The 25,972-nt window shown below is 43.6% G+C and overlaps 1 protein-coding gene across 1 annotated transcript in view; it reads right to left on the bottom strand.

Moving 5' to 3' along the window:
* CPN1 (carboxypeptidase N subunit 1) overlaps positions 1-25,972 on the bottom strand; it is a 55,510-nt gene that overhangs the window by 29,119 nt on the left and 419 nt on the right. Inside the window, exons 2-3 of the mRNA XM_077455482.1 lie at positions 9,151-9,347; positions 1,877-2,032 (exon numbers count right to left, since the gene is read on the bottom strand). Coding sequence (XP_077311608.1) covers positions 1,877-2,032; positions 9,151-9,347 — 353 coding nt within the window. The remainder of the gene's footprint in view (positions 1-1,876; positions 2,033-9,150; positions 9,348-25,972) is intronic.

Here is a 25,972-nt window from a genome sequence, read left to right on the forward strand (position 1 = left end):
AGGGCTTGCTTATTTAACTAGGTTTCAACTATAACAGATTTTGTGAAGAAGCCAGCATTAAATCCCACATCTGTTGGTCCTATAGACTGGTTTCTGCTTTCTGGACTAGGGTTTCCAGACTTATCTCTACAGTTTTCCCTAAAACCATGCAAGGAGACCCTGCAGTTCTACCATTAGATAGCAAACCTCCAAGAATAAGAATTACAGTGTGGCCCAATTATCTTTGGTAGAGAAGAATTCCTTCCACAACCAGTGCAGAGAATTTGTAAAATGGAGCTTGCTGATTAAAAAAAGGGTACAGAGATGACTTCGTAAGTGAGAAGCTGTCCCTTCACTATTCAATAACTGACCTTGAACAAGCTGCATTGCTCTTACTGCAGTGGAGGACAGTAAATGGTCATGACTTGGTTTCTAAATTAGAAATCTGGTGCAACAGAATTACACATTTTCTGCCAGGTAGGACACATCTGTATTTTGCTCTTCCCCTAGAATTACACTTAAACATTGTGCTGTTTTTAATTTAGGTGAAGGTTTTAATTAGGGCTTTTGAACTTGTTGGCGGATAGGCTGAGGTAGGCCCTGCGAAATGTTCAGCTGTAGATATTTTATCCAGCTTGTATTTTCTATCAGTCCTTTCTAACAAGGAAAAATCTTCAGTCTGCCAAAAGATTCACCTTAAACAGCACCGAGAGCTGACGTAGTTGGCCAGGAACGTCGAAACTCACTGATTTAAATGGAGCAAAGTGGACAACTTGAAATACTTTTAGATACTTTCCTGATTAAATGTAAACTCAATTACTTGGCTTCTCCTAAATTAAAAAAGCTTCAATAATAGCAGCAGTACCGTAAGAGGAAACATCCAGTTGTTTTTAATGTCAAAGATGTCTTATTTATTTTAAAGGTTTAGTTCACCCAAAGGTGATATTTTTACATGGAGTTTGGTAGGCTGAACCATACATCTCTGAAGGACTCCAGTAGTGAGATCTCCCAGCTGTAGTTTCTGTATATAGTACAGCCCACTTTGGAGTTTTAGACCCCTTGCATATGGGGCCCTTCTAGGAGCAGTGCATCTCTTCTGGTGTTTTAGTGTCCTCGAGAAGGATAGGTGTAGTATCCTGCCATGCTGAAGGCAACCTTTCAAAGCTTATGGCAGGTTGCAGCTGGACTGGGCTAAACATTGTATGGCCCCATGTGCAAGGGGTCTTAGGTGTTCCCACCCTTCTCTGTTTAGATCAAAAACTGAAATTCCAACATGAAGAGTGGAACCCCTTCATAAACTCTGTTAAAATTGATATACTGATTTTGGTTGGGCTGACCTATTAAAGTACAAAGGAAAAATCAAGGTTCCCATTCAAGAGCCCTAGTGAGAACTATTAATGTTTAACTCTAAGTAAGCAACTTTGACATTTTGAACAGAGTGGGAACGAGTTAAAATACAACATTGTGAGTGAAAAGCAGACATTTAAGGCTATATAGGTAGAGCAGGCCCACCAGATAGATATAGTTTACATACTTAAAGTGTTCCTCTGTCTTGCAAGGCAAGTAAGAGAGACTTTTAACCTCCCCACTCCCCAACAGTGCGTATTAACCTTATCTCCCTCCTGTCAGCAAAGTGGAATACTGAGCACCCCCTCAAGTTCTGACAAGATGGTTTGGAGCCTACACAGGGCCTTTTATTCACAAATACCTGCTGCTGAATGGAGTAGTAGGGGAGCAAGGAAAGGTGGGTAAATGCTGTTGGGAAGATGTGGAGTAAACTGACTCTATTGTTTTGCCCTGCATTGGTAACTTTAAAGAAAAGTGACATTAAAATTTATATTAACAGAAGAGTCATGCTGTTTTGGTAACAGCTTTGTAAATTGACTTCTATACCAACCTGCTCCTTCCAGTTGTCCGGGAGAGGAAGGTGATCAGTTGGTCCTCCATTCCTCTCATTGTAGTACATAACCATGTTTAGATCAGGGAAGTTCCGGTTCAAATCTACATCGTTGAAGTTATTTCTTCCAGTCAAGTATCCATTAAAATACGGTCCCTGTGAGGTAAATTCGTATTTTCAGTACTATATATATATGAGGTCAGTAAACATTATGAGCAGCAACACAAGACCAAAAAGAAGCCAAGAAAAGTTTTGGGTTGTCTGTAGCAGCAGATTTCAAACTTTTCCCTAATACACACGACCGGACATTCCGGCAAAAAAGGTCAGACGGAATAATTTCATCAGATATTCCGATCGTGTTTGGGCTTCATCTGACTTATTTTTTTCAAAAATTCTGATGGACCTAGAAATAGAACATGTTTTAAATCTTTCCGACAGAATCAATTCCTATTGAGAAAACCGTCTGTATGCTATTTCGACCAAAAACTACGCAAGGGCAGCTATTGTCTACTCGCTATTGATCTTCTTTTTTCTAGTCTCGTCGTACGTCATCGCATTCTAAACAAACAGACTTTGGTGTGATCATGTGTAGGCAAGTCCATTTCAGCGGAACTCCGTCAGAAAGACCGTCAGTTTATTCTGCCGGAAAGTCCGGTCGCGTGTACGGGATTTGCCTATCTTTTATGTCATCACTGCAAAATAAAACCCAATTAGAAGGTGTGTTTAACCCATACACTCTACACCAAATTAAAAAGTAAATACATTTTTTTGAGACTAAACAAATTTCAAGACTTGAGATTAGTAACAGATTACTCTGGACACATACAGTAACGAGCACTTGTAATCAAACTACCCAGTAAAACACACAATCATCTTCCAACAGGTGATGCAATGACTCGTAATGCTGAAGTCCAAGTCCAAGGTTCAGTTCCTGCCAGGCAGACCGTGGCATGGTATATTCTAAACCTTCTAACCCTGGGAAAAAAATTCTGATCTTAAGGAATCCCTAAAAATGTGCAGTTCGCAAAACATTGGTGTGATGATCGGTTTGTTATAGGTGTAACAACAAATATGTAGAAATATAAGCATAAATAAAAAAGTAAAGGTTAAATCTTACCCCTTTGCATCTGTGCTCAGTGCAAACCTCACTCTTCATCAGGGCTCAGTGTAAACCTCACTTTACTTCAGTGCTCAGTGCAAACCTCACTCTACATCGGTGCTCAGTGCAAACCTCACTCTACATCGGTGCACAGTGCAAACCTCACTCTACATCGGTGCATAGTGCAAACCTCCCTCTATATCCGTGCTCAGTGCAAACCTCAGTCTACATCAGTGCTCAGTGCAAACCTCACTGTACATCGATGCTCTGTGCAAATCTCACTTTAAATCAGTGCTTAGTGCAACCCTCACTCTACATCAGTGCTCATTGCAAACCTCACTCTACATCAGTATTCAGTGCAAACCTCACTCTACATCAGTGCTCATTGCAAACCTCACTCTACTCTACACTGGTGCTCAGTGCAAGCCTCACTCTACATCGGTGCTCAGTGCAAACCTTACTCTGCTTTGGTGCTCAGTGCAAACCTCACTTTACATCGGAACTCTGTGCAAACCTCACTCTACATCGGTGCTCAGTGCAAACCTTACTCTGCTTTGGTGCTCAGTGCAAACCTTAAAAAGTAACTCCAATTTTGTTGAGAAAAAAAAACATTCCCCTTCGGATCAGCAATGTACATCGCAAGGATTTTAACAAACTTTTTTGCAGATTCCTTCCTTGTGTTATTATGAAGAAATAGCTGTTTGCTTGTCTGTGTCCATGTGCAAAGTGAGTGTGTATGGGAGTGATTTTATAATGATCAGTCAGCTGCTGCACCTGCAAGGGTCTAATTAGGAAAGTTGCAGAGTCTGAATCCCTTTAGGTGTGTTTTCCTTTTGGTAGTATCTCACCAAAATAAAAATTTTGTTGCAGGGGATACTTAAAATCTGACTTGTATTTTAGTGCAGACTTCTGGCAAATATGGTACCGCATGAAGGTTTGCCCCGCCGACTCTCGGGTGGGGGGTCACCTTCAGGAGTTTGCAGCTCGGTGGACCTCCCTACTTTCCAACCAGTGGGTCTGCAAACTGGTTTCATCAGGATACAAGATACAGTTTCTTTCTTGTCCGCCAAACAGATTTTTTCCCTCCAACCTTCATCTTCTTTCGGCTCATCGGGAAGCCCTGTTCAGGGCAGTACAGGACCTGCTGCGCGGGGTGATAGTGCCTGTACCAACACCAGAAAGGTTTCAGGGACTCTACTCCAATCTGTGTATAGTCCCAAAGAAGGAAGGGGTCCGTCCGGTCCTGGATCCCAAGGCCCTCAACAGCTTTGTGAAAGTACAAAGCTTCAGGATGGAATCAGTTCACTCAATGGTCGCTGCACTCCATCAGGGGGATTTCCTGGCGTCCCTGGACATTAAGGACGCATACTTGCATGTCCCCATATGCATCAAGCATCAGAGGTTTCTGCGATTTGTGGTCGGGGATGAGCACTACCAATTTGTAGCTCTCCCTTTTGGCCTGGCGTCGGCACTGACGGTCTTCACCAAGGTGCTAGCCCCAATTTTGGCTTAGCTAAGGCAGCGTGGGATCGCAATTGTGGGTTACCTGAACGACCTCCTTCTGAGGGCAGCTTCTGCCTCAGAATTTAGGGAGGATGTGCCAATCACTACGCAAACTCTTCGGGAGTTTGGTTGGGTACTGAACCTACAGAAGTTGGTGTTGGTGCCGACTCAACGCCTGCAGTACCTGGGCTTGCTTCTGGACTCCTCAGAGGCGAGAGTCTTTCTCCCTTCGGACAAGCTGCAGTGAAGTTATTGGTGTCCTGCAGGTGATTGTCGCTGCATTTTTGCATGCGAGTCCTGGGTCTCATGGTAGCGACTTTTGAGGCGGTACCATATGCTCAATTCTACACTCGAGTTTTGCAAAAGGAGATCCTGTCCAAATGGGACAAATTTCCGTTGTCCCTGGATTGTCAAATTGAGCTAGCTAGTCAGGGATTCCCTGCTCTGATGGCTGAGGTCACCGGCCCTCCGGTCCGGGAAGTCGTTCTTGGACGATGATCACAACGGACACTAGCCTGACTGGTTGGGGAGGAGTTTGGGGCGTACAGTCGGCCCAGGGTCACTGGACCCAGGAAGAATCCCGCCTGCTGATCAATGTGCTGGAACTTCGGGTGATCAGGCTGTGCCTCTCCACATGGTCACAGAGGCTGCAGGGCCGCCCGGTCAGGATCTAGTCGGACAACGCCATGGCGATGGCGTATGTCAACCATCAAAGAGGAACAAGGAGCTTGGCTGCAGCACTAGAGGTCCCTCACATCCTGCGGTGGGCAGAGTGGTGCGTGCTGTCTCTGTCGGCCGTGTACATTCCGGGCATAGAAAACTGGCAAGCGGACTACCTATTTCATCAGATGCTGGACCAAGGGGAATGGTCTCTACATCCGGAGGTATTTCGGCTCCTTTGCCTAAGGTGGGGCACACTAGATGTGGATCTCCTGGCTTCTCGACTCAATCGGAAGGTACAGAGGTTTGTGGCCAAGTCAAAGGATCCCTGGGAAGACGCGGCAGACGCGACGGTGGCTCCATGGGGGCATTATCGGCTGATTTATGCCTTCCCCCCACTCAAACTTCTACCACGTCTGCTTCGCAGAGTGGAGGCCGAGGGGATTCCGGCGATTCTGATTGCCCCAGATTGGCCTCAGCGTCTGTGGTACGTCGACATAGTACGAATGGTGGCAGATGTTCCTTGGCGGCTGCCGATGCGAGAGGACCTTCTGTCACAAGGTCCAATACTTCATCCTGCTTTACCATTGCTGGCTTTAACGGCATGGCTGTTGAAAGCCAGGTGCTAAGGGACTGAGGTCTGTCGGATTCGGTAATCTCCACTATGCTGAGGGCATGGAAGTCATCTTCTCGGAAGATTTATCATCGTACGTGGAAGGCTTACATCTCTATGTGTAAGGAGATGGAGTGGCATCCACACACATACTCAGTTTCCAGGATCCTGCTGTTTTTGCATCGAGGAGTGGATCAAAAACTTTCCTTAAGCACCATTAAGGGGTAGATATCAGCTTTGGCTGTCTTTTTTCAGAAACCCTTGGTGACTCATTTATTGGTGAGTAATTTTGGTCAGGGGGTTCGACATGTGACCCCCCCGGTTCGACCACCGCTGCCTCCATGGGATTTGAATCTGGTGCTCTTGGTGCTTCAGAAACCGCTGTTTGAAAACATTAGGGAGATTCCCTTATAGACACTCTCTCAGAAAGTAGTCTTTCTAGTGGCTATTACATCTGCCAGGAGGGTTTCTGAGTTGGCAGCCTTGTCATGCAAGTCTACCTTCTTCATCCTCCACAAGGATTAGGCGGTGCTGCGCCCACAGCCTTCATTTCTTCCAAAGTTTGTTTCAGCTTTAAATATAAATGAGGACATTGTGTGTCATGGTTTTGCAATAGAGTTTGTCTGCTTACCTGTTTCCATGTGTTCATCTCTAGAGACCAGCCGACCCTCACCTGACTGCTTTTGTAATCCATCCTCTGGCATGACTCTACCCTAGCTCCTATCAGAGAACTCTATATTAACCTGTGCACTGCAGGCCAACCCTGCTGATCAACCATTGTGTATTCCTTTGTGTATTTAGCTTCCTGTTACCTGCCGTGTGCTCTTATGTTGTTCCGTTACCGACTTCAGCGTGTCCTTGACTATCCCTGTTTGCCTGTGATCCTGACCTATTGGCGTGTCCCTGACTATTTGTGTCTACTTGTGGCCCTGACCTTGGCTTTATCCCTCACTGTCCCTATCCTCCTGTTGCCTACTGTGGGTGCAAGCTGGGGTACACTGGGGGTCGCGACCTGGAGCCAGTTGCAGCCAAGTCCATCCTCACCATTAGAGGCTCTGGTGAACGCCTGCTGGCTCTTAGACTCCACGCCCCAGGGAATCTTACGCTCTAACCTCAGTGGAATCTGTCTCCGTCCGCAGAAGTCAGCCTTAGGGTCCACAACCTTGCGCTGCACTCCTGATCCCTATGCATCTGTCACCTCGCCTCAAGGTGACCTGACATTGTGCCTCCGTCCTTATGTCCTCAGGCATCACATCCCAAAGAGGTTGCTTTACATTTCTTAGAAAGAGAAAATAGGATTTTTGTACTTACCGTAAAATCTTTTTCTCTGAAGTTCATTGATGGACACAGCACCCACCCCTCCTATTTATGTTTGTACTGCTTTTGAAGAACTGAGCTGCTGGATGCAGTGAGGGGTTATTGCCAGTAGGACCGCCCCCTGGGTGGTACTGTGCAGTTTTGCTGTTTTTAACATGTTCTGCCTAGTCCTCTCCTAAAGGGGCGATATAACCCTAAGGTCAAGTACAAAAATCCTATTTTTCCCCTGCTAGAGCAAATTGGATCATGCTTTGCTGGGGTTTTTCGCCTTCCTCTGGATCAACTGTGGGTATAAGATTGTGTATATAGGATTGTATGTTTTTTTTTTCCCCTTGGTTGAACTAGATAGACTATATAATTATGTAGTCAACAATACAAAAAAAAAGGTCACTGCCCTCACCTATAACTGGTCTTCACAGCAAGGAGCACTGGAAGGGCAAATGCATGTCAAATGAAACCAAAGAATTTCCAAGCTCAACTTACCAACCAACCTGATGTCTCCAGTCATCTGCCCTTCATCTATCCATCAGAATACATGTGCTCCCACTGTGAAGACTCTTCAAAGTTAGAGTTAGGATCTGCATGATACAGGGTGCCTTGCCGTGGCCTACAGCTTACACGTGTATTTACAAATGTGTGCAACTAAACCCCTGTTTTTAACGCATACTGTTAGGTTAATTTGGTTGGTCGCAGGCTGGTTGGTAAGTGGAGCTTGGAAATTTTGGGGTTTTATTTAATTATTTAGTCAACATGAACATTTCAGGGCATTAAAGCCAACGTTGAGCAGATATTAATCATCATAGTAAGACCCTAGGTAAGAAACCCTAGAGTACACAGATAAAGTATACACTGTGTATTAGCTTTACACCAATTCTGCACAGATATATTTGTATTCATTTTTCAAAGCATGGTAACATACTCCGACCAATGCAGCTAATAGAAAACAGGAAGCCATTAGGAAGTGTCTATGATTAGAACCCATGGCTTAGCCATAAGATTGCTATATAAGGAAACAATGTCATTCTATTCATAGAGGGAGCATCCCCTAGTTTCTTTTCTAGAGAGAAATTCACAGAGCCTTCAGCTTTACCACTTGGGTAAGTGTAGGATGCAATAATCCTAATTACCATGAAAATATATGAATTTAGATTCCATCTATGGAAAACAAAGCAAAGCCATTCCAGTTACCATGTCAATATTGTGTTCTGTGGCTAAGTGGAATTTGTACACACTAAGGAATAATACGTTCCTTATGTATCCTTAGGGTGGTTTCTGGCACACGACACAGAAGAGCACACAAGAGGCCTCAGCTCCACTGAGAGAACAACTTGATTTTCGTCTTCAATTAGTGTCCAAGAAATGACAATTTTTCTCTGGTACTACAATCTGAACAATATGATGTCTGGTTCTTGTTCCCCAGATAGTCACTCGCCATCCCAATGAACAACATTACAACTTAATGTCAACCACTATGCATGTTTATTGTCGTCAACATTTGTGTCTGCCAATGCTGTGGAATTACTTGACATTACTACCCAACAGCAGATGTTCTTCCACAATTTACCCAAATTGGCTACAACAAAGGACCTGCCACTGCCCTACAATGGGGGTCTCACCATTGTTCTCCTTCTTACTGACAATGCAAGCCCCTCAGAATGCATGTTTAGCTGCCCAAGACTTGACAGCACAGGAGCTACTCAAACCAATCCTCACTCTTTGCAAACATATACAGCCAGAGAAGTGTCCTCAATACTGTAGAGGCACATTGAGATGCCACAATGACCAATTACACAGCAACACCAACTAGAAGGTCTCCCTTGTTTTCCAGGGTAATACCAGTAACCATAAGCCCAACTCTCTGGAGCCACCAGGCAACCACTGTAGAAGGAACTAGTAACCACTAGGCCACAACTATAAACCATGTGATATACCTGGTACATATCCATGCATTGACGAAGATTTCCTTGTCATGTGCACTGGAGGAACAGTTCTACTGGTGGAACACAAACATATTTGGTTAAAATGAATTTAGTTTAGATACAAAATGTGCCCACTGAATCAAAGCATAGAGCTTAGTAGTACCTGGTCTGCAGCAACTTCATAGCCATCTGGGTTCATAGAAGGCATGATATGTATCCGTGTGTTCTCAATCAGCCGGACAATCCTCTCATTCCTGTTCCGATACTCTTCACACAGAAACTCAGCCAGTTGTAGGAGAAGCTCTCTTCCCAGGATCTCATTCCCGTGCATGTTGGCTACATACTTAAACTCCGGCTCCACTATGGAGAGAACAGAACATACGCTGATTTGAATACCTGAGCTTTACACCAAAAGATAGAAAGGACTTGAAGAATACTCCAACATTGAAATATGAAGCAAGCTATTGCTAACTTGATTGTCCGGTGGTCTTCCGACCTGCTGAGTCACAGACCTGGAACATTCACACCCAGTGTGACATCACACTCCCAACCTACCTACATTTTCAAGGTCAGTAGTCCACTTTAAAGCCATATAAGGATGAGGATGACAGCCACATCTCACATGTTTTAAAAACAAGTTAGTAGGCAGCCCCATATATCTATCCACACATGTTCTCTTAAAGTTAGGATTGTGAATGAATAGGCACATTTATTCTACTTCTAGGCAGGTGCAGTCTGTATTCTCCACACCCATTGGTGCTTGGCTGCAACGTCAATGCAGATGGGAGAGGAAGTTGAGAGAAACTGCGTTTCACATGTAGCGGATGACATTTTAGACAAAGTGTCATTCATGTGTAAATTTAGTTTTTGCCTCAGAACGTTAATGAGGTTCTGAGGGTTAATTATGTAGGTTAACTTTGACATCAGTTTGGCTGGGCTTGTACACACGGTCGGACATTCTAACGGAAATTGTCCGATCGGACCGCGTTGTCGGATAATCCTACCGTGTGTGGGCTCCATCGGACTGTTTCCGTCTGAATATCCGACGGACCAAGTTTTCCAGCTTGGCTATAAAATTTTCCGACAACATGATCAGATCGGACTTTGTCCGATCATGTGTAGAGAATTCCGATCGGACAAAGTGCCACGCATGCTCAGATCAAATTCCTAGACCAAAGCTATTGGCTACTAGCCTGAACGTAGTCCCATCGTAACGAAATAACGTCACCACGTGCTGAATGATCGGATTTTCCAACAACTTTGTCCGACCGTGTGTATGCAACAGTTTCGGACAAAATCCGACGGATTTGGTTGTCGGAATGTCCGACCATGTGTACAAGGGCTTAGAGTTCTACCTGGTCATGTGTACGGTGAGGTGCACATGACGGGCCAGAACAAGGCCTGGTTGGACGTTTTGGGTATCAGCTTCCTCTGAGCCAATAAGTGGGTGTACCGGGCCCTGCTGAGGAGTCTGGGGAGGGGTACTTAAGATGTTGAGGTCACGTGTTATGGGTGGTTTGTTCGTGAGGCCCTAGCGGTCTGTTCCTGTTTCCTGGACCGGGGTAGCCCCACGAGGGGTCCCGGTCACAGAGCGTTCGACGCTCCGCAACATGCTTCTGTTGGTTACCCCCAATAGACCCGCCTGGTCTGGGGTAGGGATCCATCTTTTCCCGAGACTCGGAACCGGCAGGTCCGAGGCGCAGTAACTGAGGGAGGATTCAAGGTGTCTGGGTGTGCTCTCGGCTTGGAGAGGCACCACAGCTCGTGAAAGTGATTGGTGAAGGACTCTTCGGAGGAGGGCCAACTAGTTGGCATCCTGAGAAGTGCCTGGTTACTGAGTTGGGAAGGACATTGACGAATCCACGCTTTTTCCAGTACTCTCAAGGAGACAGAGAACATTCCAGGTACTGAGGAAAAAGGTTCCTATTCACTTTCAGTTACAACTTGTTCAAGGTCAGAGATTTTACAAGTTCTGAATCCAAGTGCTGACTGCCATAATCTCTGGCTAGAGATTTGTTCAGCCTTGAAGCGCCCAGCTGCGAGTGGCTACTCTCTGGGTGGTACTAGAGACTTTGTTATGTCTGCAGTTCAAGGTGCCTGAGTTCTTCACCCTTGCCCTCTGTTCCCAGAGAGACTGTGTTGTTGGATGTTACCCATGCAAAATAAAACCTTTCAAAAGGACCTTATTGGTGTCAGCGTCCAAAGTTGTTGGGTATCAACCCTGGGAACCCCTAGACGTGGAAGAACAAGCCAAGCGGAGGTAACCATTAAGCCCAAAAAGTTAAGGCCACCCTGCAAAGGGTTATGGCCCCTACACACATTTGCCCCATGTGACCCTGGTGACCACGTTGGGTCAAGCAGAGTCTATTTAAGACTCTGACTGCTTGTTTTGGCACACTTTAAAAGAGTGGCTAGGGTAGGCACAGGTTCTCCGTTTTGTCAGGGTCAGTGTCAGTGATAGGGAAAGGCTGCGGTGAGTTAGGGAGAGAGCAGGGACTAAGTCTACCTTCTCAGGACACCTCCCCTTTGGGTCAAACCAGCCAGGCCACCTCCAATCCTGACAGATGTTGTTGGTATCCCTGAGTCTGAGTGGCACCAGTCAGATGAGCTTCCCCACTGGGGCTGTTTGTACTATTAACTTGCTGTTTTAATACATCGTTTTGCAAGTCGCGACTCTGTGTGTTTACTGCCAACCTACCCAACATCTTTGAAGCCGCGTACACACGGGCGGACTGTCTGGCCAACTTAGTCCGCCGAAACACATTTCAGCGGACAGTCCGCTCGTGTGTGGGCTTCAGCGGACTTTTTCAGCGAGCAGTCTGGCAGACTAAGTATTTCGGAATTTCCGTAATATTGTCCGTCAGACTTTGGTTTCAGCGGACAGTCCGCTCGTGAGTAGGCTAGTTGGACGGACTAAGTATGGCGCATGCTCAGAAAGGATTTACACGGCGAAAGGTTGCATTGCTGTGTATTGGACTTCCTATTTCTAGTCCCGTCGTACGTGCTGTACACGTCATCGCGCAAACTTTCGGCGGACTGTTTTGCATCCGTGTGTGGTCAAGTCCGTTCATTCGAAAGTAGGACGGACTGTCCGTCGGATTGTCTGACGGACTAAGTTGGCCAGACAGTCCGCCCGTGTGTACGCGGCTTGAGGATTATTGTAGCATCCCATGTTATGTATGTTTTTGAAGATTTAGGGGGTGGGAGGAAAATAAAACTGCCTTTGGAGACAAATTTGAACCAAAAGTTGCCTGATTTAGCTGGCTAACTCCCTCTGGTGTTCCTAGAATTATTTTTTAACGTTCCTGGATCTGGACCTCCATAAATCCAGGCTGGGCATTTACTGATTCTGAGCTCCACCCCCTTTCCATTGCAGGACAGGTTTCACATCAATAGGTCATGTGAGCTATAGGGAAGGCATGGTTAAGGAAATTATGTTTGGATAGTTGGAAATGATTACAACCTTTGTATGTTTTCTTTTCTTCTCTGGGACCCCTTTACAGAGATCTCCCTTCTTTTCCTCGCCCAGTGGCCAAACAGGAAGTGAAGTGGAACACTCGAGCTGGAACAAAGGTAGCCATTAACGCCTGGCAGAAGTTCTGCCCCTTCTCGGTGCTACTAAAACAAGTGCTATCATTGCTCTTTGTAGAGATTGCTCTTCTGGGTGATCACAAAATACGTATAGAGGAATCTACTCAATGGGTAGAATAAAAAAAAAAAAAAAACTGACAGAGGTCCCAACCCTTCTCCACTCTTTGCCAAATAAAAAAAAAAATATAGCTGAAGTTGTAATTTAATGTTGGCTTTAATTACTTTACTTTTTGGTCCTTTATATTGTGCTGGTTAAATAATTAATCTTAATGATGCAATTAAACATCTGTATTGATCAATAATCCCCTCAGGACCACATGTATACATCTAGATCACTTTTCCAAAAATGATTGGGAATTATGGAAGGACGAGCTCACTGATGGAGCATACAAAACGTATAATAACTTTTTTTTTTTTCGTGTCACTTTAAGCACCACTGGAACAAAAGGTGACAGAAGACTTTTGGGGTTAGAATAATGACGGTTTTCCCATTTCCCCTGTTATGAAATACAAGAGGTTGAAAAAAAAAATTCTAACTCAAAGCATACGTTTCCTTCCATAAAGGAGTTATTAATAACATGTAACCCAGACAGGATTTAAGAATAGAAACATCTGATATAACAATATGTACTGTGTAGATAAATGGAAACTCTCCATATTATTCGATATTTTGAGATATGAAGACATTGCTGGCTGCCTCCCTCATTATAAATGCAGGATAGGAAGTCAGCTGTGCATAGAAAGGTATTTCCCCAGCAATCACAGCTTTATCACAGAATAAGAGATCATCTCAAGAGTTCAAGCGCTTAGGTGTGATGGTTGCTTTAGTTTTCTTTTTTTTTCAGGTCAACAATATTTTCAGCAAATACAGAAAATATCTGTTGATTTTGCCTGAGTGCCGGTGTCTTTCTGTGCACCAGGTTTTTCAAGCTATTTTCTGAGAACTTCAAAAGACCTCCTCTATTTGTAATATAGGTAAGGAGAGGAGACTAGGGGGACAACTCTGCTCCTCAGTGATGCCGCTGTAGGACAGGAAGTGTGCTAATGGTAGGATTTCTAGCTGATGAGAAAAAGAAAAAAAGTCTGAAAAAAATTAAATTAAATTAAAAATTAAAATTAAAAATTAAAAATGTAACCGCCACAGGACTGGTAAGCTTACAAAATTATATATATCTATATCTATATATATATATATCTATATCTATATCTATATCTATATCTATATCTATATCTATCTATCTATCTATCTATCTATCTATCTATCTATCTATCTATCTATCTATCTATCTATATATATATATATATATATATATATATATATATATACACACATTATTTTTGTTGGGGGGGTGGGGGGTGGGGATTAGTTTTATCTTATTGATTCTTTGAAAGTGTAGGTTGATAAGGAGGTGTTATCTTCATTGAAAAAAAAAAACATTTAAACATCTATACTGATAATCGTCACCTCTGGCAATCCCCTGTACCCTCCCAGTAATACATTAAAGAGATAATAGATTAGGAATGCAAGCAATGCGAGGAAACACCAAACAATTAGGACAATTAAATGCTAATGCTATTATTTCCACTTGTCGACAAAACAATACAGATTCACAGTGATTGATGTTTACATACACAGTCTGGGATTTGTCTGCTCTGCTGCTACTGTAGCCGCTGTCATTCTACTCCAGTCTATATTAACCAGGGTCCCTCCAGAGGATGCTAGGGGTTGACATCAATGATCTTTTTTAGTTATATCTTCTGGTCTTCGTCCAAATGACCACCATTGTAAGGAACATTCTTCCTAATGACCACCAATGTTAGGAGAAATCCTCCTACTGACCACCATTAAGGAGTATTCTTCCCACTGACCACCAATGTAAGGAACATTCTTTCTACTGAGGACCAATATAAGGAGCATTCTGCTCAGTGACCACCAATGCAAGGTGCGTTCTTCTCACTGACCATCAATGTAAGGTGCGTTATTCTCAATGACCATCAATGTAAGGCATATTCTTCCCACTGACCACCAATGTAAGGAGCATTCTTCTCACTGACCACCATTATAGGGAACATTCTTCTCACTGACCACCAATGTAAGGAGCATTCTTCTCACTGACCACCAATGTAAGGAGCATTCTTCTCACTGACCACCAATGTAAGGAGCATTCTTCTCACTGACCACCAATGTAAGGATCATTCTTCTCACTGACCACCAATGTATGGCCCCTTTCACACGGGACGGATCAGTAATGATCCGCCCCATGATGATCCACTCGCTCAGCAGGGATCGCTCCGTTGTCCCCGCTGAGCTGGCGGCTCTCCGCTCTCCTCTATGAGGATCGGATGAGCACGGACTGTCTGTCTGCGTTCATCCGATCCGCTCTGTAGACGGATAGAAAAATAGGATTTTCCTCCGTCTGCAGAATCGGACAATTGCGGAGGCGGACAATAGCGGGTGTCGGCATACTGTCCGCATGTGTGAAAGGGGCCTAAGGAACATTCTTTCTACTGAGGACCAATATAAGGAGCATTCTACTCAGTGACCACCAATGTAAGGAACATTCTTTCTACTGAGGACCAATATAAGGTGTATTCTTCTCATTGACCACCAATATAAGGAACATTCTTCCCGCTGACCACAAATATAAGGAACATTCTTCCCACTGACCACCAATGTAAGGAGCATTCTTCTCTGTGTTTTGACCAGGAACATCTCACTTCTCCTCCTTTTTACTCTTGAATATGCACTAGACACTTTTACAAACACTTGCTGCTACAAAGACTCCTAGGAATACATAGTATATGTACAGTTACATAGTTTCCAGATGTGTTTAGGTTTATAATTTTTTTTCTTCTCTGTGTTCTATTTTTGTATATTTATGATTATGTTTAATTAATAAGTAGCTCCGTGGTCCTATGAGATACGACATTTCCTTCTACCCTATGTCCTCACGTGTAGTAGAATGACAATAAAGATTGACTTGACTTGAGTACCCATCACTTCTGTGTCCATTCATCGTGTGTTTACTATGCTTCAGTTTTGAATGAGTAGGAAGCCTCAGAGCATTTCCTATGTAGTAATCTGTGCTACTGAGGCTGCAAAGCAAGGGACTGATAAATCTATGTCCTCCGTCACTTTCGTCCAGGAAGGGGGGCCCTGTCAGGTAGGCTGTATGTGATTTCTAACAGCAGCCCTGTGAGTAGGATTAGTACTAAGCCTCATACACACGATCGGATTGTTGGCCAACAAAACCCTGGACTTTTCTCCAAAGGGCGTTGGCCCTAACTTGTCTTGCATACAAACAGCAAGGGATTGTCGGGCAACAATCACAAAAGTAGTGACGTACTGCGTTGTTTTTCAGCTCTTTAGCGCCAGCCTTTGGGCTCCTTCTGCTAATTTCGCGTTAGTAGAAGTTTGGTGCATATTGATTCGCGCTTTTCATTTTGCGCTTTTCAGTTTGTTTCTGAACGGCCGTTCATCAACCAGCCATGTTGTGGAATCGGAGGAGATAACGTGTTATTTATTATTTGCCTTGGAGTTATTGCTTTGACATTATTTGTTTGGTTGAATAATTATTTGATTTGGTATATTTTCTATATTTTTGGTGAAGTTCTATTGGCAGATAACATGTCTAATTGTATTTGTTTTCTTTTTTTAAATGCACAATAAAAAAAAATTGTGTAGAATAATACTTGGCTATGTGTTTTACTTCAAATGACAGTTTGGGAGTAGCAGTTACATTGAAAAAAATACAATGTAAGGGCTGGTTCACACAGCGGGCGATGCGAGGCGACACGACTCGCCTCGCTCCCGCAAGTCGCCCCCGTTCTGTACAATGGAACCGTTCTGAGAGGAGCAACTCGAGTCGCTCCGACTCAGAAAAAAGGTTCCTGTACTACTTTCGGGCGACCTCGGGGCGACTTGCATTGACTTCTATACAGAAGTCATTTGCAAGTCGCCGCCGAGGCCGCTGCAGGTCGCGGCGAGGCAAGTCGGAGTCGCCTCGCCTCACCTGCAGTGTGAACCGGCCCTAAGATTAACGAGGGACACCAACATAGTTGTATCTTTGATCTTAAAAACTACAGGATAATGGTGTTGTGGTAACTTGCACAAATAAAAAATAAAAAAATAAATAATATTATTCTTATTGTGAAAAAAAATAAATAATAATAATATTATTATTGATATCACTAGAAAAAAAAGCCTTTGAAAATGAATTTGCAATAACTCCATCAGTATCACCAGCAAAGCAGCTTCATTATTATCCCATAAAGAAGAAGAGAATTGTGCGCTGCATTTCCAGATTACATAATTTGCCACGTCACCAATGTTAATTCCCCATTACGAGCGCAAGTTTACAAGACCGACTGCTTCCGGCTCATCCTTGCTTCCGAGCATGCGTATTTGTACTTTGCACTTTTGTCAACAACAATTGTCTGACGGAGCGTACACATGGTCGGATTTTCCACCAACAGCCTGCCATCGCACAATTCCCATCGGAAAATCCGATTGTGGGTGCGAGGCTTTCTGCCCTGTACACACGGTCGGACAGTCTAACGACAAAATCCGTCTGATTTTTTCCGATGGATTTTGGCCCAAACTTGTCTTGCGTACACACGGTCGTATGTTGGAAAATCCGATCGTTCAGAACGAGGTGACGTAGAACACGTACGTCGGAACTAAGAGGGCAGTAGCCAATAGCGTTCATCTCGTAATTTATCCTGAGCATGCGTGGCACTTTGTCCATCGGAATTGTCTACACACGATCGGATTTTGTTGTCGGAAAATTTTAAAGCCAGCTTTCAAGCTTTGTGCGTCGTAAATTCCAATGGAAAAAGTCAGATGGAGCCCACACACGATCGAATTTCCCGACAAAACGATCCGAGCGCACATTTTCTGTTGGAAAGTCTGACCGTGTGTACAGGGCATTCGAGAACCTGATACTTAGCAGCTGCCTCCACATCCCACTGGTAAGAACCGGAGGACGAGATGCTGGGAAAAGAAGCGCAGTGATTGCACTGAGCCACTGAGTGCTCCCTCTAGTGCTTGACCCTCAAATCTCGATTTTGAATACAACAAAAGTGTGGCAAGTGTGTGAAAAAAAAAAAGTGAAAAATGCAAAAAAAATGTAAAAGATACATAAAAAGTGGCAATACACTGTCCTTCTCCTTTAACGCACAGCTGTAGAAGTTACATAACGTTTGGCTTTACGTAGAAGACGTCTGAATCGCTTTCATGTATAAACTGTCTGAAGACGAGGAAATGATCAGAACAGAAGAGGAGATGGTAAAGTGGAGTTTATTTTCCAACCCAGCGCTGACTTCCTGCCCACTAATCCCATAGAATAGGCTTCCAGCTGTCATTTTGTTGCCTGCCTCTGCCAGCAATGGCAGCCAGCACACGGCCACAGGCTGCACCGCAACGTTATGTAATTGGCAGATCGCTTTGTCCTTGTCTGGAGACTTCTACCTACTCTGGATTTTACTAGTATATATTTCATATAATATACTGAATATCATAGAACTGTGTGAGCCTCTGTCTGGAGAAGTCTGTCTGTCTCCAGCCACACTGGGCTTAATTAAAGTCAAGCAAAGTTCGCTTTAAATTTCCTGGGCAGCGGAATAAAAGAAAAAAAAAAAAAGATGAAGAAAAGCAACACCACCTGCACTTGATTGAATGAAACTTCCCACTTTAGTAAATCCCCCTCCATTTAGTTCAGATTAGCTTTTTGCATCATACCCAGGAACAAGAGATTTCAGCTGTCCCAAATCACTGAGCAATCTTTTTATTTTATTTTTTAAATCCATCATCCACTGGATAACATACATTGCCAATTCACAAAACTTTAGCACACGGATAAGTATTATTTCAGCCACAGGAGTGTCATTTTAAAATCTCATTTCATTTAACTGAAAATAACTGTCACTTAACCGCTTAAAGTGGTTGTATAGTCAAATTGGGGACTTTTACCTACAGGAAAGCCTATAATAAGGCTTACATGTAGGTAAAAAAATATCTCCTAAACCTGTACGGTTTAGGAGATATTCCCCTCGCAATGCGCCGCTGACTGCAGCAGCGCATGCGCACAGGGGATTCCCGGCTGAAAGCCCGGCAGACGCCGGAGCCTGTCGGAGAGCATGTGTGCGGGAGTGACGAGTGACATGTTCCCTCTGCGTTTCTTCCGGGTATCGCGGCTCTGGTGCTGTGAGTGGCCGGAGCCGCGATACCGGGAAGAAACGCAGAGGGAACATGTCAGATCCCTCGGCGTGGATCGGGACAGATGTCGGGGCCTCATTCTAAGGTAAGTATTCCATAATGAGCTAGTATGCGGTGCATACTAGCTCATTATGCCTTTTCCTTTGCAGGTGAGCAAAATAAATAAAAAATTCAGTGGGTATACAACCTCTTTAAAGAGGGATTCCGCCCAAAAAAAAAATATTAAAAGCCAGCAGCTATAAATACTACAGCTGCTGACTTTTAATAAATGGACACTCACCTGTCCCAGGTTCCAGCGATGCCGGCAGCCGAGGCCAATCGACTGCTCGGGCCTCGGCTGCTGCCGCCGCCATTCGAGGTGAGGGAATCAGGAAGTAAAGCGAATCGGCTTCACTTCCCGGTTCCCTACTGCCCATGCGCGAGCCGCGCCGCGCAATAGGAAATCTCCGCGCTGTCACTGGGACCTGTGTGTGTCCCAGCAGACAGCGCGGCAGGGCAGGAAATGGCGTAGACTCCCGTGGGAGTCTATGCCCGAAAGTGGGTGAAAATACCTGTCTTTGACAGGTATCTCCACCCCCCTCCCCCCTGAAAGGTGTCAATTGTGACACCGGAGGGGGGGTTCCGATCAGCGGAGGTTCCACTTTAGGGTGGAATCCCGCTTTAAGGATCGGAAGGATTTGTCCCCTTTCTGACCAGGCCATCTTATTGCGATACAGCACTGAGTCGCTTTAACTGACAATTGCGCGGTCGTGCGGTGTTGTACCCATACAAAATGTATGTCCTTTTTTTCTTTTACCCACAAATAGAACTTTCTTTTGGTGGTATTTGATCACCTCTGCAGTTTTTATTTTTAGCGCTAGAAACAAAAAAGAGCATAAATTTTGGAAAAAAAATAATAAAAAAGTAAAAAAATTGTATTTATAATTTTTTTTATAGCTATACAAAAATGTTTTGCCTTTCACTTTGATTTTAAACTGAATGTGTTGTTTTAGAAAGTAAGGGTTCACATATGCTTGAGGTGTTTTAAAGTGGGACTTTAGTCAGTAGATTCGGTCCTGCTAGATGACTTCAGGCTGGCCCCTTTTACAGGTAAAACTATGTACAACAAATCAAAGTCTATACTGTTTAAAATCCACTAATACACCATTTCAGCCTGCTCTGCACATGCTCAGTTGCGCTCCATTTTTAGGCATTTTTAGGCACTGGCGAGTTTGTAGAAGCCGATCTGCTGACAGCCTTAAAGCAAAATTAAACTCTTCCATCCTTTACAGCCAAAGAAGCTGCTTCTGTTTGATCTGTAACTGCCATGATGCTGCATATATGATCAGTTATGACACCAGAAATTTGGGTTTGGCAGTTTTGTTGAAGACACAAGTAAATGTGACACCTATCAATCCTGACACTCCAGAAATGTAACTTTTTGGAAACCATTAAATCGAAGGGTTTAGTTCCGCTTTATGATTTACTCCTGTTCAGGGGCTCTGGGCTTCAGAAAAATGGCAGCCTCCAGCAAGAACAAAAGAGTAAGGCTGGAGGCAATTTTTCGGCACACACTCATTTTAGTAGCATAATTTCTAATGTGGAATGTATGTTTATTGCTAAAGAACATTATTCTTTATCAAGTTGTTATTGGTAAAGTTCCACCTAAAGTGGACCTTCACTCATTTTTCATCTTTCCATCTATTAAATCTTCTGCCCTTGTTGTTTTATTTTTGGATAGTAAAACATTTTTTTTCTGCCAGTAAATACCTTATACAGCCCACTTCCTGTTTCTTGTCTGGGCTTATGACATCATTATTATTATTATTATTATTATAATACAGGATTTATATAGCGCCGACAGTTTACGCAGCACTTTACAACATTAGATCATACACAGCTCTCTCTCTCAGTCTCATGAGAGTTTTCCAGGAAGGGAGGGGGGATGAGTCATAAGAGGACCAATGAGAGCTGCAGAACTGGAGGTGTGCCTCTGTGTAAATCCAGGAAGTGAACAGGCAGCAGCTTCAGCTGCCCACAGTTAAAATGGCTGCAGCCAGACTCAGTTGAAGGAGATTTCTGCAGCATATTTGGCCACTACAGAATCACAGTATATATAAAATAATATACAAAGCGGTTGGAGGGAAGCTTCAGAATGGCAAAGATGTTTTTATTACAAATTATGTGAGCAGACTGCAGTTCCTATTTAAAGTGATTGTTAACCTTTGTTTTTTTGTTTTTGTTTTTTTTTAATAACACACATGTCATACTTACCTCCACTGTGCAGTTCGTTTTGCACAGAGTGGCCTCAATCCTCGTCTTCTGGAGTCCCCCAGCGGCGCTCATTTCTCCTCCTCGCTATGGTAAACCCCCTAAGAGAATCGCTCTCCTGGGGGGTTACCTTACCCGAGTCCAGCATTTGCGTGCATAGACACAGAATGTCGGACTTGGCCCCACCCCCCTGGTGCCTGCATCACTGGATTTGATTGGCAGAAGCGGAAGCCAATGGCTGCACTGTTATCAATCTATCCAATCAATCCAATCAAGAGCCGAGAACACCGGGCAGAGAGGTACAGTGTGTTTCCAGCGTGGGAACGAACGGGCTCAGGTGAGTAAAACGGAGGGGGGGGGGGGTTGGGGAGGCTGAGGCTGAGGGGCCGGTCAGTGTCACAAGTTTTTTCACCTTAATGCATAGGCTGAAAAAAAACAGAGGGTTTACAAACCCCTTTAAGTTTGTTAATATAGCCTATTGGCAATTCATAAATCTTGAGCTTCAGGATACAGATATTTATTTTAGCCACATGATTGTAATTTTTAAATCTCATTGGACTTCACTGAAAATAACTGTCACTTTTTAAAAAAAAAATTAGGTATCTTTATCCTGGTGTAATAGCTGGTTCATTTGAGCCTATGGCAATTCACAAGTTTTTTATCACTATGATATGGATCTTTATTTAAAGCGGTAGTAAACCCGCAAATTTATTTATTTTTTTACCACCTGCAAAGCAAAAGGCATAATGAGCTAGTATGCACCGCATACTAGCTCATTATGAAATACTTACCTTAGAACGAGGCCCCGACATCTGGCCCGATCCACGCAGAGGGAGCTGACATGCTCCCTCTGCGTTTCTTCCGGGTATCGCGGCTCCGGCGCTGTGAGTGGCCGGAGCCGCGATATCGTCACTCCTGCGCATGCACGCGGGAGATTTCATTCCGGCCGGTCGGCCACTGCCGGATTTTCAGGCCGAGAATCCCCTTTTGCGCATGCGCCGCTGCAGTCAGCGGCGCATACCGAGGGGAATATCTCCTAAACCGTACAGGTTTAGGAGATATTTTTTTTACCTACAGGTAAGCCTTATTATAGGCTTTCCTGTAGGTTAAAGTAAAAAAAAAAAAAGAGTATACAACCACTTTAAGCCACACTACTGTGTGTTTCAAATCTCATGGACTAAACTGAAAATAACTGTCATTTAAAATTAAAAATAAGCATCCTTATTCTGGTGTGTTAGCTTTGTCAGTTGAGCCTATTGCAAATCACAAATCTTTAGAACAAGGATACAAATCTTTATTTAGCCAAATGGCTGTAGTTTTCAAATCCCACTGGACTTAGCTGAAAACAACTGTCACTTTTTTTTTCAGATCAAGTATAATTATCCTGTTTTTTTGCCAACTGAGCCTGCTGGCAATTCACAGATCTTTAGCACAAAGATATGAAGCTTCAATTTAGCAATTTGATTGTGATTTTCAATCTCATTGACCTAAGCAGGAAATACGTGTCACATTATTAACCACTTCAGCCCCGGAAGGATTTGCCCCCTTAATGACCAGAGCATTTTTTGCGATACGGCACTGCGTCGCTTTAACTGACAATTGCGCGGTCGTGTGCCGCTGTACCCAAACAATGTCCTTTTTTCCCAACAAATAGAGCTTTCTTTTGGTGGTATTTGATCACCTCTGCGGTTTTTATTTTTTGCTCTATAAACAAAAAAAAAAAAGAGTGAAAATTATGGAAAAAAAGCAATTGTTTTTACTTTTTGATACCTATTCTTCTACATATTTTTGGTAAATAAATGATTGATATTGATTGTTTTGCGCAAAAGGTTATAGAGTCTACAATATAGGGGATAGATTTGTGGCATTTTTATTATTATTATTTTTTTACTATTGATGGCGGTGATCTGCGATATTTATCGGGACTGCAACATTGCGGTGGACAGATCGGACACTTTTGACACTATTTTGGGACCGCTGACATTTATACAACAATCAGTGCTATAAATAGTCACTGATTACTGTATAAATGTCACTGGCAAGGAAGGGGTTAAACACTAGGGGGCAATCAAGGGGTTAAATGTGTTCCCTCAGTGTGTTCTAACTGTAGGGTGGGATGGGCTACCTAGGACATGACAGAGATCGACTTTCCTGATGACAGGGAGCAGTGATCTCTGTCATATCACCAGGCAGAACAGGGAAATGCCTTGTTTACATAGGAATCGCCCCGTTCTACCTCTCACGGGACATCAAGGATCTGCGGGCACGCTGCCGAGGCACGCGGCAGCTCATGCGCGCCTGCTTCCCGGCTATCACTGAGGGACGTACAGGTACCCCATTTTGCCAACCTGTTTCATTGTGCCGACATACATCGTCATGCGCTAGTCGGGAAGCGGGTTAAAGTACCCTTATCTTGATGTGTTAGCTTTGTAAATGAAGCCTATGGGATGAACTCTGCAGAGCACCATACATGCGGGACCTACTTATCCATGTCTATTTAGCAGAGGAGAATAGGAAGTGGTCAACGATTTCCCAGCCTGACAGACTTGCAATTGTTCATGGTCAAATTGCCCAAATCCTACAGACTTTTTTTTTTTTTTTGTATCTTTAGAGCACCTACAATTTACACAGCATATTGTACATCCACGTCAGTCCTTGTCCTCAAGGAGCTTACAATCTAAGGTCCGTAACTCACATTCATACATACACATACCAGGACCCTGTTAGGCTCACATGTTACAATCTGATTGCACAACCTATTTCAGATCTACCAATCAGGCAGGGCCTGCCTGTATGGATAGACTATGATTAGATAAATTAGGTAGGTCCCCATATTACTTGGTTTTGGTAAATCTAAACTTAATTTTACCGCCAGATTGTAAAGTGTGTGGTGCCCCCAAGCTGGCCATACACAATCTCATTATACAATACCTATACAACCTCCTTTAGCTTTACCAAAACTATTTATTAAGAGGATACAGCTTAACGCCTCGTACATACTAGTCGTTTTTATTCATTCAACCCAGCAGGGCTGAACGAAAAAAAAACTGACAGATCAAGTTGGAGCTGCTATACTAACTATCCAATGTTAGTGCAGCGATTTCCCCTTTTGTGTTTGGACAGGGAGATGGTCCCCCCTGCCAAAACACTGTGGTCAGCGCTCTCAGCCGTAACGATCGGTGGACCTTTTTCAGTCATGCTGAATGTCAGACCGGCTGCAGCACATATGAATGTCGGCTGGTTTCTATTAAACCAGTCGATGCTGCCCAACATTTGGCCTGTGTGTACTAGTCTTAACTCTCCTTTTAATTTGTATCCAATCAAGCAGGCTCCTATACTACATAGGTTATAGAAGATCTAGTGGTGATTGTACAATCAGATTGTAGAGATGTATGGTCAGCCTAAGGCCGCGTACACACGGGCGGATTGTCTGGCCAACTAAGTTCGTCAGACAATCCGACAGACAGTCCGTTCAAAATTTGCATGAACGGACTTGACCACACACGATGAGCAGACAGTCCGCTGAAAGCGTGCGCGATGACGTGTACAGCACGTAGGACGGGACTAGAAAAACAACGTCCTATACACTGCAATGCAACCTTCGGCCGTGTAAATCCTTTCTGAGCATGCGCCATACTTAGTCCGTCCAACTTGCCTACACACGAGCGGACTGTCCGCTGAAACCAAGTTTGGACGGACAAAACCAAGTTTGAACGGACAAAATTTCCGAAATTCCGTAAGACTTTGTTCGTCAGACAGTCCGCTGAAAAAGTCCGCTGAAGCCCACACACGAGCGGATTGTCCGCTGAAACACGGTTCAGCGGACTAAGTTGGACAGACAATCCGCCCGTGTGTACGCGGCCTAAGGCTCATATCATATCTGATCATAATATATAAAATCATAACTTATTATATTATTTCTGACCACACAATTGCTGCATAATCATCTTTAGATCTACCAAAACTATGTATTATGAGTACCTACCCAATCTACCCAATCGATTTATATCCAATCAGACACTACATACCTGTTGGTATATCTAAAGGAGATTATAGTATCAGATTGTAGAGTGTAAGGTCAGCATTAGACTGGAGTTAATGAACCTAACAGTGACTAACGGGACTGTTGGAAGACTTTTGTCGATCAATGGGCTGCAGCCACTGATCAATGTATTCTGACAGTAGAGGAGTCCCCGCTGTCAAAATACATGGGGGTCAGGGTTGCTAAACACTAGTGAATTCACTGTCAGTTTGTAAAAATCTGTGAACTGCCAGTAAATATCAGGGGCTGATAATTTCATGCTGTGTTGACTTTTTAAGTGTAAATCAAGCAAATGACTTTGATATTAGGTATTGTCAGTGTTTCCATATCATCTTTATACTTTTTAAAAATATCCACTGTGTTAGTTTTCAATAGGAGTTCTGTGATTTCTCAGGCTGCCAATAAAAAATGTGCTCAGCCAGTAAATTTCCCATGTCATGTCAGTAAAAAAATGCTGCGGGAGGATGGCAACCCTGATGGGGGTTGATTTACTAAAGGCAAATAGACTGTGCACTTTGCAAGTACAGTTGCGCTCTGCAAAGGGAATTTGCTCCAGGGCTTAGTAAATAAGGTAAAGCTTCACTTTGTAAAGAATACCCAATCACAGGCAAAGGAAAAAACAAACAAAAAAAAACAACAGCATTTTTGCTTGCACATGATTGGATGATGGAAGTCAGCACAGCTCCCCCTCATTTACTAAGCTCTGGAGCAACTGTACTTGCAAAGTGCAGTGTATTTGCCTTAAGTAAATCAACCCCAATGTCTCAGCGAGGAGGATTCTTCCATTCACCTCCATGTGTGGATGGGAGAATCCTCTTGTTTTATTTTTTTTCAAATCGAAAAATAAATCTACATCTACTGTCAGCCTGAAGATTTGGTAGCGCC

Source organism: Lithobates pipiens, unplaced genomic scaffold, assembly GCF_037356315.1.
Source record: "Lithobates pipiens isolate NorthernLeopardFrog02 unplaced genomic scaffold, aLitPip1_a1.2 Scaffold_25, whole genome shotgun sequence".
Taxonomy (NCBI): Eukaryota; Metazoa; Chordata; class Amphibia; order Anura; family Ranidae; genus Lithobates; species Lithobates pipiens.